Source organism: Sapajus apella, unplaced genomic scaffold (assembly GCF_009761245.1).
Source record: "Sapajus apella isolate SASKATOON/1434 unplaced genomic scaffold, GSC_monkey_1.0 scaffold59, whole genome shotgun sequence".
NCBI lineage: Eukaryota > Metazoa > Chordata > Mammalia > Primates > Cebidae > Sapajus > Sapajus apella.
The window spans coordinates 5,491,892-5,509,053 of NW_022436999.1; the positions used below are offsets into that span (position 1 = coordinate 5,491,892).

General features: G+C 47.6%; 2 protein-coding genes across 4 annotated transcripts in view; one reads left to right on the forward strand and one right to left on the reverse strand.

Moving 5' to 3' along the window:
* The window catches only part of PIGH (phosphatidylinositol glycan anchor biosynthesis class H), a 10,695-nt gene extending 8,633 nt beyond the window's left edge, over positions 1-2,062 (forward strand). For 2 of the 3 annotated variants that reach the window (XM_032245835.1, XM_032245834.1), the window contains one exon: positions 1,186-2,062. In XM_032245835.1, coding sequence (XP_032101726.1) covers positions 1,186-1,278 — 93 coding nt within the window. In that variant the 3' untranslated portion in view covers positions 1,279-2,062. The remainder of the gene's footprint in view (positions 1-1,185) is intronic. The other variant, XM_032245836.1, reaches the window with a different exon arrangement.
* Positions 2,063-3,682: 1,620 nt separating this feature from the next.
* Positions 3,683-17,162, reverse strand: part of PLEKHH1 (pleckstrin homology, MyTH4 and FERM domain containing H1) — a 55,943-nt gene continuing 42,463 nt past the window's right edge. Inside the window, exons 15-29 of the mRNA XM_032245838.1 lie at positions 16,782-16,862; positions 16,249-16,431; positions 15,753-15,861; positions 14,835-14,947; positions 13,755-13,931; positions 13,323-13,420; positions 12,640-12,817; positions 12,064-12,219; positions 10,915-11,015; positions 9,748-9,889; positions 7,486-7,628; positions 7,245-7,374; positions 5,708-5,794; positions 5,253-5,399; positions 3,683-4,268 (exon numbers count right to left, since the gene is read on the reverse strand). Coding sequence (XP_032101729.1) covers positions 4,107-4,268; positions 5,253-5,399; positions 5,708-5,794; positions 7,245-7,374; positions 7,486-7,628; positions 9,748-9,889; positions 10,915-11,015; positions 12,064-12,219; positions 12,640-12,817; positions 13,323-13,420; positions 13,755-13,931; positions 14,835-14,947; positions 15,753-15,861; positions 16,249-16,431; positions 16,782-16,862 — 2,007 coding nt within the window. The 3' untranslated portion in view covers positions 3,683-4,106. The remainder of the gene's footprint in view (positions 4,269-5,252; positions 5,400-5,707; positions 5,795-7,244; positions 7,375-7,485; positions 7,629-9,747; positions 9,890-10,914; positions 11,016-12,063; positions 12,220-12,639; positions 12,818-13,322; positions 13,421-13,754; positions 13,932-14,834; positions 14,948-15,752; positions 15,862-16,248; positions 16,432-16,781; positions 16,863-17,162) is intronic.

Genomic DNA, 17,162 nt, shown 5'->3' on the forward strand with positions numbered 1-17,162 from the left:
TGCCTCAGCCTCCTGAGTAGCTGGGATTACAGGCACGCGCCACCATGCCCAGCTAATTTTTTTGTAGTTTTATAGAGACGGGGTTTCACCATGTTGACCAGGATGGTCTTGATCTCTTGACCTCGTGATCTACCCGCCTCGGCCTCCCAAAGTGCTGGGATTACAGGCTTGAGCCACCGCGCCCGGCCTGTACTTGTTTTTCTACCATCTTGTCTAATAGCGAATTTAGCTTTGTTAACCTAATGTGTAGGTAAAGGCATTTTAAAGTAGGTGAATTTGTATCTCTTTAAATGATAGGTTTTTTATATTTCCTTGTATTACCTATCAATATTTCCTATTATTTTAAACTACCTATCTTCTCTGTTAGGTAGAAACTGAACATTATATATTTGTATAGATTTTTTATATTTTTAACAATTCTTTATATATTTTGGGTAGTACACTTTTATTAAATATACTTTCACATATATTTTTTCCATTCTGTGGTTTTTCTTTTAATTTCGGTTGTGTTACATTTCATTGTACAAAGCATTTTTCAATATTTACATATTAAATTGCCCTTCTTGTCTTTGAGGGCTATTTTACAACTTGTGACATTTCTCGAGGGTCCATTTTATTTATCCTCTTGCTTACTCTTAGAGATGGAGTTCATGAAATTTAGACAGATTAAAAAGCTATCATTTGATCTCTTACCTCGCACAATTCACAAGCTGGGCTGTGAGCCTAGCTGGGACTCTTCCCAGCAAGGTGCTCTGAGGCCTGAACTTAACTCCCTGAGCTCACTGCTGTGCTATTTATACCCTTTGATGTGGGTGAGAGATTGAAATTGCATGTGGGCCCAGCACCTTGGCTCACGCCTCTAATCCCAGCACTTTGGGAGATTGGGGCAGGCCTTCAAGAGCAGCCTGGCCAACATGGCGAAACCCAGTCTCTACTAAAAATACAAAAATTAGCTGGGCATGGTGGTTTGTGCCTGTAGTCTCAGCTACTTGGGAGGCTGAGGCACAAGAATCATTTGAACCCAGGATGCAGAGGTTGCAGTGAGCTGAGATTGTGCTACTATACTCCACCCTGGGGGACAGGGCAAGACTCTGTCTCAAAAAAAAAAAAAAAAGTTGCATGTGGATGCAGCACCACTGTTCTCACATTCACCTTGACTCTGCATATCTCCCCTTTGGAATTCAGAGTGCCAAGCCCCGGCTGGATTGCTTGATTGAAGTATACAGGAGCTGCCAGGAGATCCTGGCACAGCAGAAAGCCACATCTACAAACCCATGAGGCCCAGCATTCAGAAGGCCAGCATTATCTTTCACAGGAGATGACTTTTAAGCCATAGTGTCTGGTTTTCCATACTCTAAACCATCAGGTGGACACAGTCGTAGGAACCAGTATGGATGTAGTGCATCTCAGCCATAGAGCAGGTGACTGGAAATCTAATTCAATGTATTTCTGTGTATTACAGTGTTTTCCTTGTAAGGTTTTGCCTACTTTACCAAAGGAGGGGAGACCGTAAGAATTTTGACACAGTATGTCAAAAGTAATGTCAGCAAAGCACTTTGTGAAATTGCTAAGCATGTTCAGGTTTACTTTGTGTTGATGTTGGTGAAGCAAAACAATGGAAAGCTACCATCAACTGTCTTGAGAAAGGTATACTTACTAATTACATAGTAACCCTGTGTCAACTTACAAAAAAAAAAAAAAAAAATCAAGCCCATCAGGTACTGTTTAGCAGGAAGAAATGTCCTACAAAAGATGAGTCTGTCAACCTAGCACCTGTGTTCTCTACAGGGCTTGTTTACGACTCTCTTAATAAACAGATTTCCTTCCAAAACAACAGTTACCTGGTTCACAGATAGCTGCTTTTTATTGACAAACAAGATCATGGCATTTCAGTCATGGTGTCAAGCACATTAATACTTTTCTGTTACTCAGCATTTTTAAAATCATTTTAAAAGATACTTTTGCCAAGAGAGATGAGACAAAAGGCCAGACAGAAATTTGACTTTGGTTTTCAGACATGGGACACTAATGTTAAAAAAGAATAAATAAGCAAATCATTGAATCCTTTGTTTCTAAGGCAGTTTCTTCTGTATAAAATCAGTAAACTAAAAGAGGATTCCTGAAGGGTTGGCATGGAGAGAGGGTGGGGGAAATAGACTGACCACAAATTCAGTGTGAACACAGCTCCTTTCTTGTTTACTCTTCCTTCGGGCTCCTACTATGCTTTCTCTGGGTAGATAATGTTGTTCTTATTGGCCTTAGAGACACCCAAGATATTATAAAACCAGAGCCGTTATGTCTATCACCAGCCCTGCAGGAATTGTTCAGGAACCTGTAGTACATGTGACTTGTTCGAGGTAGAAATGTCTCAGCTAAATCCCCAAATCCTGGGGTAAAGGGTGTGAATAGAAATGACTGTACAACTACTTGCCTTGCAAAGTCAAGTACATTTAAAAGAGGCAGAGACTTGGATGTGCTGCTTTTTTCATCATGCTTGTCAGTTTACAGGGTGAAAGAGGAGAAGCTTACAGCAGCTGAGGCATTCAGATAAACTAGTCCTGGCCTCACAGTTTTTGCTGTGCACAATATGCAGATATTATTGGCTAAAGGCTTGGTTTTGGATGCTACTGCTAAATAGTTTTCAGCACTTTATTGACAGATAGTAAGGCTGCCTTAGAGCTATGAAATAGAACTCAGTTTCTCAGATATTGGAAAATCAGAGTATGAACTCTTTCGTTTTGGTTTTGTTAGGGGAAGGTGTAGATAGTCTCCTCTGCACTCAATCAGAAGATCTGAATTGAGAAGGGCTATGGTGTTATCAGTAAGGCAAAGGATGAAAGAAACTTTATTTCTTTTAGCTGCTACTCTTAGGCTAGGGCAACTATCACATATGTATCCTCACCCTCAAACTAATTCCCAGCAGAAGTTTGCCAGAAGTCTCAAGGAGCATATCCAGGCCCACATGCCTGAAATAGTCTTCTGTGTTTCTGACTCATTTTTGGTGGTCTTACAGCAGCAAAAAGCAGAGTGCATTTGCTTGGTCTTTTACAAGAGCAAGGAAACAAATAGTGGCCCACAGTAGTGAACACAGCCTTCACTGAGCCCTGTCCAGTCATTAAAATGAGACAGGGAGAGGTCAGATTGGAACTACTCCCTTCCCCTGCTTGCACATTGCATGGGTTTGGCTTATAGTCCAGTGTGAGAGAAAGAGCTTGAATCTTAGCAGGGAAAAGGGGCAGTACCAATGCCTACATACCAATAATGGAGAAAAGTGAGTCTATTCTTTTTTCTCCAGCTCTGTCAGCACCTTTCCCATTTGGGAAAGGCAGTCCAGTTTAGTGAGTTCTAGGCTTCTGTCAGAGTGCAGGAGAATTGGAAATTTTACTCCTATTCTGTTTAGTGACGTTCAGAAAACTTCAAGTATAAATAAGACCATATACAATATTAAAAAATTAGCTTCCAGGCCAGACGTGGTGGCTCACGCCTGTAATCCTAGCACTTTGGGAGGCCAAGGTGGGTGGATCACCTGAGGTCAGGAGTTCGAGAACAGCCTAGCCAACATGGTGAGAACCCATCTCTACTAAAAGTACAAAAATTAGGCATGGTGGTGCACACCTGCAATCCCAGCTACTCAGGAGGCTGAGGCAGGAGAACTGCTTGAACCTGGGAAGCGGAGGTTGCAGTGAGCCAAGATCGGGCCACTGCACTCCAACCTGGGCAACATAGACTCTATCCTATCCTATCCCCTCCCCCCCCCCAAAAAGCTTCCTTGAGAGTATCAGTGCAGAAAGCCTTAACTTATAGCACTGATGCCCTCAGTAATAGTGGATCACCCCTGTCTATAGAATCAGGTAGCATCTAGAGTCATTCTTACAAAAAAAAAGGAATAAGTGGTTTTAACACTGGGTCTGGATTTTAAAAAGCTGGGCCCTGAAACATTATAAAGCACCTAGAGAGTAAAGGCTTCACAGACACTAAAATGCACATTTCACAGAACAAGAGTGGTGGGGGGCTGTTAGACCCATCACAGTAGTATCATACTCCAGGATATGTATCTCTAAATCCAGAGGCACTAGTGGTGGTGGGGAATGCAGTAGGAGAAATATTCACAGCAACGTTGGCCCCTTGGTAGCACAGGAAACAGAAGCAAAGAACTGTCGTCCATCCAGTTCCCACAGCTGGCGGGCTCCAGGTGGGTGGGTGGGTGGGTTCACAGTTGTAGAGCAATGGTTCATATAGCTGGCCATGATGAAGGTAGCTTCTGCAATCTAAGAGGAGGTCAGAGATGTGGAAGAATTAACTATTCTTGGCTTGAATCCTGGCTTTCTCACTTATTAGCTCTTATATTGAGTTCCTGGGCCTCAGTTTATTTAATCTTTTAACATATCCACCTGGGAGAAAATATCCAAAGAGAATCATGACTGCAGTTCAGAGGCCTAGTGATGTGGACCCCTGTTGGTCTGGAGATCCTCTGAGATGCACAGTGCCCTTCTGAGAAAAGGAGGCCCTGTGTTCTACTCTGCTTAGCTCTACAACCAGGGAAGGGGGCCTTCTTGAGAAAGGGATCTGTAGATCCTCTCCTTTGGCAGGGGTGGTATTAAAGGAGGAGTAGGTTTGGCAAACTCTAACTTTAGGATTAAAAAGTTGAGAACAACGGGCTTTCCAGTGAGTCACAGCGGAGTTAGGAACAATAAATCAACTTAGGTTCCTAAGCCTTTGTAATTGCTATTTTTGCTGGTCAACATTTCCTATATTGAATAGAACAAAGTCATTAAAGCAAAAGAGGTCTTTTTGCTGTCTTCCCCATGACAAGGAAGAGGGAGCACTGTGGGACTGTCCCACTTTGTAGCTAGCGTTGGGTCAGCAGAACCCAGGGATAACATGAGAGCACTGTAACGAGGAAGCTGCCCTGCCTCGAGTCTGCTGCAAGGAAGAGAATAGAGCAAGTAAGCACCCAACTGAGGACTGCATGATGCCGGGGCTTGAGAGAATAAAAAAGAAAAAGCGAATAGCATAATAGTAGCAATGCCAGAGTTAGCTCCCTCCGAATATGCTCCTTTACCTACTAGCTGAACAGTGATATTGAGATGCAACACCACCTGAACCCTTTAGAATACTAATTACAGATAAGGCCCACACTTTTATCTGGGCAAGGCCCTTGTAGAGCACTAGCATAACCCCAGTTTCCTTTCTAAGCTCCAAGCCCACCACATCTTACCAGAGTAGAACGTTTTAGCAGCTGTCAGACCTACCTTGGCAGCAGCCATCCGGAAGATCAACTTCTCAATGTGGCTTTTTCCAGAGCTCTGGTCTGGGATAGTTCTAATCACAAGCATGAAGTCATCCCTGCAGCCACCAAAGGTTGTCACTGAAGAGTAGGGGTAAGTGATGTGCACTTGCTGTGGAAAGGAACCAGTCAGTTCTGGGGAAACTTTCCACCTGTCCCCCGAGCTAGGCACCAGCACCCCCGTCTCTTCTAGGCACAGGCAGCCTTAATTAGGAAAAAACTCCCAAGTGGTCATAATTTGGAGATCTCTGTCTTGAATGTCTACGAACAGTGTCTAGACTAGAGGACAGTGGGGCTAGGGCACGAGAGGGGCTAGGGCAACCATGGTCACTGGCTTCAGGCTTTTGAGTCCACAGAGGAGAAGAAAAGACCATGCTGAGGAACCGGAGGGGTCAGGGAGCAGCCTGCATCCTTTCATACCATAGTGTTGTGGTCCAGGATGCTGACACCATCCTCATTCACAGCAATCCACACCAGAGTATTCTCCTTGGAAGACAGCTGGGCAGGCTAGGGAAACAGAAATAACCCATCAGGTATGTCCACAGTTAGAGATTTTGAACCATAAGAACCTTCTGAGAAAGAAGGCACATCCAGGGATCTGCTAGGCAGTGATTTTCAGCCACCTGATCTTAGAAAACAAAGATGGTTTCGTATGGTGTATGCAGTAAATAGAAAAAGCTACTTGTGAAAGGAGACACTTGGCCTTGGGGCTCTGGCCACCTACTAACCATCTCAAAGGCAGAGGCGATCTTTCTCTTGGTGTCCTGAGAACCCATGCTGCCACAGCACACTGGATGGAAAGCTCTGTGCTACAGAACAGAGGCCGGCCCTGGCTGCTCTGTTAGGGGAATGGGGAACAGGTGGTTTTCTCCTAGTCTTGGAAACAGCATTCTGAAACCTCTAGTCTCCAAGCTGAAGTGCCTCTGACTTCAACCAATCTCCTAGGGACTGTAAGAAATAGGAAAGCAAGAATGCAGTCCTGTGGCTTTAGGCCCTACCAGTAAGAAAGTGACTATTTAGTGCACATTCCTGTAATGACTGATTTTCCCTGCCAGGACTACACTATGGCAATCCAGAAAATCTCTCTCTCTTACCCCAAAGGGAGGCAGATAGACATTGGACATGTGTTATTTTTCAGAAGCTTTTCCCAACCTCCCAGACCAAGTGGGTCCCCATTATATACCTTTATAACAAGCTCTGTACATTTCCTTCACAGCACTTGTGATGGCTTATACATACTAAATATGTATAGAGAAAAAAATGAACACAACTGTTTGATGAATATACATCTCCTGCACTAGATGGGAAGCTCCATGAAGGCAAGGACTATGTCTGATTTTCTCACCTCTTATAACCTCAAACAACCAGCACTGGACATAGTAGGAGCTCAACTATTTGTTGAATGAATGAATGACCATTTTCTGATCTGTGGCTTCAGTAAACAGGATCACTGCCCATCTTTGAGCTGTAATTATCTATAATGTTTATGCACACCAGACACCCAGTGAAGAAAAGTTCCTTCTGAAATTACTATTGCCCACCTGGCCTTCATACAGAGGTGAAATTAACTGTTGCCTGAGTAATGTGATTCCCCTGTATCCATGTCAAACCAGTGGAGATATATTTGTTTAGGTTATACATCGTTCTTTCAAACTTCAAAAAAACAAAACAAAAGCACTCTTGAGAGGGATATTATATCAAGTCTGAATGTTTGTGTGTGAATTAGTTGATCGTATCTTTTCTATTGGGGTAGTCAACAAAGGACAGATGAAGATAAGCAATCACAATTAACTCTGCTCTGAACTGCTGAAATCTGGAGAAGGCCAGAAATGGAGGAGGGATAGTGACCCCTGGTGGTTACTGGTGTGGAAGTGGGGGCTGCAGACTGGTCTGGCTCAAACAGGAGCAGATGGGGACACACCTGAGGGTGTGGGCTGCTCCTTCCACTGGCACTTACCTGAGCAGCAAAAAGCTTAGCACCAAAGAAAGGCCATTTCCTGGCCACCGTCAGGTAGATGCGGATGCACTCAGGAGGGGAGCAGCCTTGCAATGCTGCCCATTTTGTGGTCAACATATCTGCCAGGTGCCTGATGTGGGCAGATGGAGAGAAATGGTGCCAGTGAAGTGCCAGCATGTCTTCATTCCAGCTCTGAGGCCTCCCCACAGTGACTTGCTGCAAAACCTTGCAGCCTACCTACCTCAGCTGTTCAGGGGGGGCCCCATGTCTGTATCGCCTGGGATAGAACCTGTCCAGGACCTGCTGGAGGAGATGCTGAGCCTTGGCAGGGGATGTGCCTCCAGGGCCTGGCAGGGCAGGCTTCTCCAAGTCCCCGTATTCTACCTGTGGTAGAAGCACATGGAGACCAGTCAAAATCTGAAGGTGAATGGGCCAGGTGCGAGCTGTTGAGAGGTGGAATAAACCATTATTTTATTGCCCTATTGGTGGGGTGTGAGTGGACATAAAAAATACTTTGGAAAAACACTTCATCTCAAGTTTTATAGAGACTAGAGAAATAAACTTAGGGCCCTAGAATATTAGAGATCACTGACTAACTTTGATTTTGCAGCTGAAGTGAAGTGCCTTTTCCAAAGACAGTTAATTGGTAGCAGACGGGAAAACAATGTGGAAATTCTGGCTTTCAGTAAAAAAATATGGCTATAGAATTGAAGATGCTGCAGATCCCAGAGTACAGCAGAGTGTTCTAAATGTGGCCTTTGGAGTTGGACACCTGGCGCAAATCCCAGCTTTGTGTCTCTGATCAAGTTACTTAAACTCAGTGAGCTTCAATTTCCTCATCTATTAGGTGGGAATAGGATGTATGCTATATACAGATATATATACACAAGGGAGATTGCATATATGCTTAGTACAAGGCCTCCCATACAGTATTGCTATTGATGTTTATAATTATAAAGATCAGCTGTTATTGTTTCCCTTTACTTTCCAGCATGTAAATCCAGATTCTTTCTCATTCTTTTTTAAAAAATACTTTTGAGGCCGGGCGCGGTGGCTCATGCCTGTAATCCCAGCACTTTGGGAGGCCGAGGCGGGTGGATCACGATGTCAAGAGATCGAGACCATCCTGGTCAACATGGTGAAACCCCGTCTTTACTAAAAATACAGAAATTAGCTGGGCGTGGTGGTGCGTGCCTGTAATCCCAGCTACTCAGGAGGCTGAGGCAGGAGAATTGCCTGAACCCAGGAGGTGGAGGTTGCGGTGAGCCGAGATCGCGCCATTGCACTCCAGCCTGGGCAACAAGAGCGAAACTCCGTCTCAAAAAAAAAAAAAAAAAAAAAAAAAAAATTTTTATTTTCTTTCTTTTTTTTTTGAGATGATAGAGTTTCGCTCTTATTGCCCAGGCTGGAGTGCAATGGCATGATCTTGGCTTACTGCAACCACCACCTCCCGGGTTCATGCAGTTCTCCTGCCTCACCCTCCCAAGTAGTTGGGGTTACAGACATGCACCACCATACCTAGAGAGACGCAAACCCTCCATACTGGTCAGGCTGGTCTCAAACTCCCAACCCATGGTCTCAAACTCCCATGGCATGAGCCACCATACCTGGCCCCAATATTTTAAATTTTGTGGGTATATAGTAGGTGTCAGACTCTGTTATGGGAGCCATGAAGGTATTCCAGGTAAACTTTATAAACCATCAGACCTAAGTAGAATTAGGAAGAGGAACACACATTCAGACTTGGACTCTCCTTCCCATTACATTTAGAAGGCCACTGGTCTAATTCTACTTAGGTCTGATGGTTTATAGAGTTTATCACATACATAATGCATTATCCAGGTATCATACTTAATACAACCCTGTGAAGGCTGGCAGAGAAGTGTTTATTTTGAGCCAGAGTTTTGCTCTTGTTGCCCATGCTGAAGTGCAATGGTGCGATCTTGGCTCACTGCAACTTCCACTTCCCAGGTACAAATGATTCTCCTGCCTCAGCCTCCTGAGTAGCTGGGATTACAGGTGCCCACCACCACGCCCAGCTAATTTTTTTTTTTTTTCAGCAGAGACATGTTTCACCGTATTGGCCAGGCTGGTCTCGAACTCCTGACCTCAGGTGATCTGCTCGCCTTGGCCTCCCAAAGTACTGGGATCATAAGCATAAGCCACTGCTCCCGGCCAAGTATTTTTGTTTTTGGTATACAAAGAAGGAAACTAAAGCATAGACAAGTGAAGTGACTTGGCTAAGACCTCACAATTGGAAGGTTTATAGGACTCAAACCCAGGTCTCTGGATTCCAAGTCCAGCCTTCTGCACACATCCTGTATCTGCGGTGAGGGAGGAGCTCCGCTCTGTAGGAGTCAGCTGCTCTCCACCCCAGAGACGGCAAGGCTGCCCTCTTCTGGGCACCACAGGATCTGCAGGATCTCTCCAGTGTTTCAGGCTGCATGGTGCATTCATTCTAAGCTGGTAACCCGACTCTCCTGCTTCCCGAACAGAACCTTACCTGGGCCATCAGGGCAGCCATCTCAAGAGCCAACTCCTTGTTGACAGGAAACCTCCCTGCCAATATCTCTCTACTAGTTTGAGAGGCAAGGAGCAGCCGTTCTCGGTCGGTCTCCCCTTTGACTTGACTGCGGAAGTACAGCCTGCAGGGAAGAGTAAGAAGCCAGGACTCAGCAGGGATCCCAAACAGGGATGGGGCTTTCTCTGGGTCTGTTACCTTTATTTCCAAAAAGAGTAACTACTCTTCTCACATTATTTGTGAGCCTATTTTGTATTGCCTCCAGAAACATGTAACCAAGTATGACATAGCAGATGCAGTGCCATCCTGATCCCATGCCAACAGGAGGACTTGGTTCATTCTGAAGACACCGTTAAACTTACTGCATTTGGTAAGGGGAATCTGGTACCTGGAATTATAGATTAGGGGACTGGGTGAGGTAAGACACTATTGGAAACTATTTGCCTGGAGACATGCTGAGATGAAGGGATGGGATTTTCTTGCTCGAATTGATAGAAAGTCAGGATGTCTACTTCTATATTTTCTGGAATTGATATAGGAGCTTCTTATTCTTTAAACAGCTGGTGCTCATACAAAATTTCACTCTCACAAAGTAACACACTTAGCCATCCCATGAGGTTGGTCTATTTCCTTTTCCTTTTTTTTTTGAGGCAGGGTCTCACTCTGTTGCTCAGGCTGGACTATAGTGGCGCAATCTCAGCTCACTGCAACCTTGACCTCCTGGGCTTAAGCGATCCTCCCACCTCAGTCCCTCCCTCCGAGTAGCTGGGACTACAGGTGCATGCCACCATGCCTGCTAATTTTTGTATTTTTTGTAGAGGTGGGGTTTTGCCATGTTGCCCAGGCTGGTCTGGTCTGTTTTCTTGGCAAATGTACATGCATTTGTGCGTGCATGTGCACATGTGTGTGTCTATGTGTGTATATACACGCACACGAAGTACAGGGAAGGCTGACAGAAGGCATGAGCTGCCCAGGGTTTCACAGAGTATCAGCAGGAGAGCCAGCCTGTGCCCCAGCTAGTGACTGCCAGGCCATGTTATATCTGTGGGCCCCTCCCCTGTATGGATAGGCCGTCTAGTCGAGGAGGTAATGAGCTGCACCCAGTGGCAGCCTTGATGTTTGGCCCCGCCCTTGTGCAGTGCTTAGGACCTGTTCTTGTACATCAGCTTCACGACACGTGTCCCACCCTCAGGCTTCCTGGGGTGCAGCTCCTTCTGGGCTTGTTCCCACTTGGAGATGGCATCGCAGATCTTGAAAAGGCAAAAGAAGAAAGTCAGAAAAGTTCCTGATAAGGGGAGAAGGGATCAAGGTCCAGCCAGGGCAGGACTCACAGCAGAAGAGCAAAGAAAGCTAAGGAAAGGTCCTCCCGGCAGGAGGCCGATCTGTAAAGCCTCATGCTCCCTGGACCCAATGTGGCCGCGGCTCACTCACAAACAGAGGGAACCCAGGGCAGGGTAAGCAATAAACTGAGAAATCTGCCCTGCTGGCCTCACCAACTGAGGGGCCTCCCCAGAGGCTAGGCAGCCCCCTGGCCTGCGATCACCAGCTCCATTTCCATTCCACTGACTGCTGTTCTCCACTTCAACAAATATGCCCAGAGGCCTACCGTGTAACAAAGCCTTACAGATGCCTAGACATTGGCAAAGAAGGTATGTGGCATAGTTTTTCCAGGCAATGTTAAAAGACCATAGAAACTTTTATCCTGTTGCCTTAAAGAAAGTACACACTGGAGCCAAATATGCATCAAAGTGCTACAGCACCTTCTCACAAACACTGATCCCTCAAGACAGTAATCCCAGACCACAATATAAGATTGATTTTAAATCCCATTCAGTGGCCTTTAGTTATAGGGACACCATAAGGACCTGCCTCTTTAAAGTGTCCAACATATAAGCATGGCATAGGTCCTGGCAGAAAGGGTAAAAGTGAGGTGCTGGGTACAACATGACATCCAGGGGATCCATGCATACAGCTGAGAGCCTCTGAGTGGGCACACGTAGGCAGTGGCTTCGTGGGGCCTCCATGTCCCTACACCAAGCCAAGAAGACGCTTTTCTTCTGGATGCTGATAGCCACTCCAGGGAAGTAGGATTGTAGAGATCTTGTCCCCAGAGACAAGAGCACTTTCTTCTCCCCACCCAGGTACATTTTAGGATGGCATAGAAATGCTGACTAAGGAAGCACCTTGGGCTCAGCACCAAATGAGCTACCAGTCAGGCACCCATCAGATGAGCTCTTTCCCCACCACCAAGATCCCTGAGCAGAGAGGGGCTCAACTGGCTTAGTGGGAGGCTGTCACCTTGACACTTCCCTGCAGGCAGTGCTCCAGGTCCCTGCCTGAAGGATCATCCGTGAAGAGGGCAAAGCCAGAGTGGGATGGCTTTCTCATGCCTATCTCCTGGTTCATCCGCTGAAGGAACTCGTCAACCGTGGAGGAGCCGTCAAAACCAACCACCTGAGGTGGGAAAAGGTTCCGTCCCAGAGTGAACTTCCTGAGAGGAGCTCACTAGGGCTGGTGAAGGGGTCTGGGTATAGCAGGTAGAAAGGAGCAAGGGCGAATACAAGAGGCCAAAGCAAGTTGGTTTCTGTGTTCATAAGCAAAGGGCCAGTGATGTGAGCCCTTCCACTGTAAACCAACTGGGCATAAGCTGGGTCCGTCCTTTACCAACAATCTTTTGGAGGCCCTTTCTTATGCCACTTTCATGGTCAGCATCTCAGCTTCCCCGTTCATGCAATCAGTTCATAAAATCTACCTGTGGGGCACCAGTGAAGAATCTGCCAAGCCTAAGGAGCCTTAGCATCCACCTGGCCCAGAGGTATTTGCTGGATGGTGACAGGAGAAGACTAGGGGCAAGGAGCATGCCCAGCTCCTCACCTGGTAAGTCCCATTGGTAAAGTGCACGGGGATGCTGAAGGGCAAGGAGTGGTGGAAGGGGTTGCGCAGCAGGATGGACACCACTTCCATGCGTGATGGCCTGGCTTCCCGCTCCCCGGCCTGCAGGGTCCGCTCCACTGCCCGCTGGCAGTAGGTGGCATACTGGCCAGTTTCATTTCTAAAGAGACAGAAGGAAGAGGGGAATATGAGGGACTCTGCTCATCCCTGTCACTTTGGCACCCTCAGTCCCTATCCAGACTCAGCCAGGACCAAAACTGTAGGTGGGGCAGGTTGTGAGAAAAGCCCTGAAGTTTCTGGTCTGGGGCGTTAATTTGTCATTCAGGACCTTTATGTAGCAAATTACTGGCATGGATATTTCTTCCAAAACCCAGAGGACATAACAACAGAATAGCATTTGGGGACAGTTTGGGGGCAGTATGGCTTCAGGCGAGAGTTGCCACAGTACATCCGTGGAGGCATGGATTGGTGTGCAGAGAAGCTGAAGCATGCCCAGATCCCGATGCCCCCATTTGTGCAGAAGACGATGGGTGAAGTCTCCACGAGCACTGAGTGGTCTCAGAGGACAGGAGTGATCTGGTCTGTCCTAGACTCCTCTCATCCCTTGTATTCATGCTGCAGCTGGCAGTGCTCAAATGGCAGAGGAAACAGCCGGGTTCACTCACCTGGGATCTGCATGGCGTTGGAGCTGCTGCTTGACATACCAGAGGAAGTGATGCTGAGGCAGGAAAAGTGGAGCACACAGAGCGAGGAGCTGCCAGCACTGCCAGGGACACAGACAGCGTGGGGTTAATGCTGGGCCTGCAGTACCACCTGTCCTCACAGCCCCGAGCTACAGAGCCTTCAGCATTCTTCCCCCAAACCAGAGCCCCCAACCTGCTGTGGGTACTGGGATGGCCAACTTGGTCAACTGTGTCCAGAATGCAATCATCAGTCTGTGCACAGATAGCTCAGCCATACTGATGCAGTGTGGAGCACAGAGGATGCCCACCGGCTGAGTTCACAGCACGCCTGCCCGCTCACCTCCTCCCACCTTTCCCACCTGGGCAGCCTGTGCCAATGGCTTCTGTCAGCTGCTCCACCCCTGGCATGCCCACCTGCATGAGGGAGTACTTCTGAGGCGGGCGGCAGCTGGTCTGCTTCATGAGTTGGCAGTAGATCTCACTCTGTAGCTCGGGGTGAACCAGGCAGACCTGCAGCGCGGTCTGGGCCAGGGACACATGGTAGTCCACTGAGGCAGCTTCCACCGGCACATTGATGAAGAGCTGGCAGGACTGGGAGAGAATGACAGTGAGCACAGGCAGACCAGCATCCCCTGGGTTTGGAGAACTGAATGGCTTGGCCATTTTCCAAGCGTTCAAGGGAGGTTCAAGTTCACTGACAGCCCTTTGTAAGACGGAGCACTGTTACTGCTTGAGGGCATCTCTGCTTACTAAAAGGGGCTATGGGCTACTTTGGGATAGAATCTTTCCTTTTTAAAATGTTCTCATTACATAAACAAGGCAAATTCATTTTTTAAAAAAACAGAAAACTCAGGCCAGTTGTAGTGGCTCATGCTTGTAATCCCAGCACTTTGGGACGCCGAGCTGGGTAGATCACAAGGTCAAGAGTTCAAGACCAGCCTGGCCAAGATGGTGAAACCCTATCTCTACTAAAAATACAAAAATTGGCCAGGCATGGTGGTGGGTGCCTGTAATCCCAGCTACTTGGAGGCTGAGGCAGGATAATTGCTTGAACCAGGGAGGCAGTGAGCCAAGATCATGCCACTGCACTCCAGCCTGGGCAACCGAGTGAGACTCCATCTCAAAAATGAGAACAAAAACAAAAAAACAAAACTCAGACATTCACAAAGAACATGCTAACATAGGTCCAAATCTCTCAGGTCCAGAACAACATAAACCTGGTCTTTTCTGCTTATCTATAGGAGGAGGGGATCTCCTCAAGAATAGTGTTCACTGGCATTTCCCAAGGACTGGGCATGATGTTCCAGAGCTGCTTCCCTCCCAGCGAGAGGATTACTGTACATTCCTGCCATCCAGGAAGCCACAGGGACCTTGGGGAGTTTCCTTCATTTCCTCTCCAAATCTCTCTGTGGGTTGCCCCCCAACTGCACAGGTCTTCTCCACCCAAGTATTGACAGTATCCCGCTGGTGCGCCTGGCCTCCACACCAGTTTACCTTGAAGAGCTTGAGGGCTTCCGTCTGTAAGGCCTCCGAGGGCAGGGTGGTGAGGGAGGCGTACAGGCCATCTTTGCTGTAGCACAGCATGGGGTGCCTCCAGAGTGGGGAATCTGCCCAAAGCACAGCACCAGAGAGCAGGGGCAGTTACTACTGAGAGGGGACTCACCTCCCACTTACCCTCAACTTTAATTTGTGGGGAAGATAGCAGTTTATCTATCTTGGAATAAACTTGGAAGACACTTGGGTTGTGCTGGGTTTATCATCCATAGGGGTATGCAGGTGGGCATTGCCATAAGCACCCTCATCTACATGGCCGTCCTCATGGAGTAGCAGTAGGGGTGAGTGTGCAAGATTGTGGGTATCTGAGTGCAGATGGATGTGTGCAGGGGAGGCGTCTTTCTTACTGTGTCAGGTCTGGATGGAGGAGTATATGAATGGGTCGGAAATACACAAGCCTCAGAAAAGTAGTAAAGGGGTGTGTGTGATATGTGCCATTAATTAGTTCCCCAGGGCCCTGAGAATCAGTAGCAAAATAAAGACTGCAAACAGGTTGGCAGGATCCCAATTTAGGCTTCACTTATTGATTAACAAATTCTAACTATAAATTAACCAGCTACCTTCTTTCTTCAACCTTCTGCCCAGCCAGCAATGCTGCAGGTTGATTAAAGTAAAACATTGACCCAGGTCCCTGGAAAATTGGGTTCCCAGATGAACCCCTTCAGATGCAGGGTGGTCACCTCAGGATCTCAGCTGGAGACAGAAGGGCCCTGGAGCTTGGGATGGGAACTTCCCCTCTGTGGCTTAGATGTTTTAAAAACAGCTTTGGGGTACAACACTGCTTTCTTTGGGATCTTGACCAACAGTCACCTAGCCACTACCCTCCGACCCAAGCAGTGGTGACCACCCTTGCCTTACCTGGGTCTCCCTCACCATCCATCAGTTTTCCAATGAGCTGCTCATAGGCAGTGCCCACCTTGGCACTGCTGCCACCCGCAGCCACTGTGAGGTGGTAGAGCCATGTATCCTGGAAGAGTGTAGAAAGCCATCGGATGGGGATGGGGAGGGAAGAGTAGAGGCAAGAGCTCCAAGGAGGGCTCCTCGAAGGGGCCAAGCCCATGGTGGGGTTCAGCTAGTTTGGCAGGCATGAGTCAGGGCTACCTGGAAAGACTGAGGATCAGGTGAACATGAACCCAAGATTCCAATTTGCGATTCTATCACATGACCTCACTGAAGCAATGTTGGTCACTGGGAATAGATTGGATATAAAGGAATATTCCTGTTCAGAGAATATCAGTTGCCAAAGTGTCCAAAAGGAAATAAACTTGAATTTTGGGAGGCTCAGGGGAAAGAGAAGGGAAGATCAGAATCACAGGTCTAAGCTTGACCCTGGAGGCCCAGCCCCATTCCTTACCTTTTCATGCTTGGTGCCAATGAGGAGGTAGGTGGGGCTGTGCTCTGGGGGGTGGATCACCAGGGTGCAGTGGGAGGAAAGCAACCGTCTGGTTCCTCCAGCCTCATAGTCCTCGTCTGAGTCACAGGATCGATCTACTTCCTCTACGCGCGCGTCCCGCACAGGCAGGCAGCCCAGGGGTCGCTGTGGACAAGAGCCTTCCATGAATCAGAGAGCCAGTGGGGGACAGGGAGTCTCCTCTCTCCAAATACATAGGCTCTGTAGAGCTGGGAATCGTGAATATGGACAGATGACAAGATGGGGAGGTGGAGACTATAGCATCCCAGCCAGGCTGGCAGCAGAACAAGGCTTGCTTGGAGAAGCACCAGAGACCCAGACAGGCAGACTCTCACATTCTGGAGGCATCTAGCCAACTGGTTTTGTATTTATTGTGGGGTTACGTGGGGTAGGGACTTTCATCAGCACATGGAGTGACAGTCATGTGCTTTAGGGGAAGCAGGAGAGTGGGTACTTTCCGGAGGCTGAGGAAGTACCTTGTCCTCATGGCTCCGGTAGTAGTAGAAAGTTTTCCCGACAAGAGCACACCAGACCAGCTTGGAGTGGCCATGCTTTACCTGTAAGACAGAAGTGAACTGGCATTATGAGAACTAGGTGACTCCAGAAGTAAATCCAGGCCTGGCAAAGAGAAGCCACAGGGAGACAGATTTGACCTGTGATAGAGATGGAGATGCCATTCGGGCCCCCTACAAATGGAACCACCCCTTTCATGTCGAGGGTGTGCACCGTGCAGCACCCCAGCCATATGGGCTATTCAGTGACCTATGACCTGCCATTAAACAATTAGCCAGGCCAATCAGATGTCCCCTCGAGGCATATGAAAATCGGAAGAACTTGTTAGGTGGCAGAGGCCACAG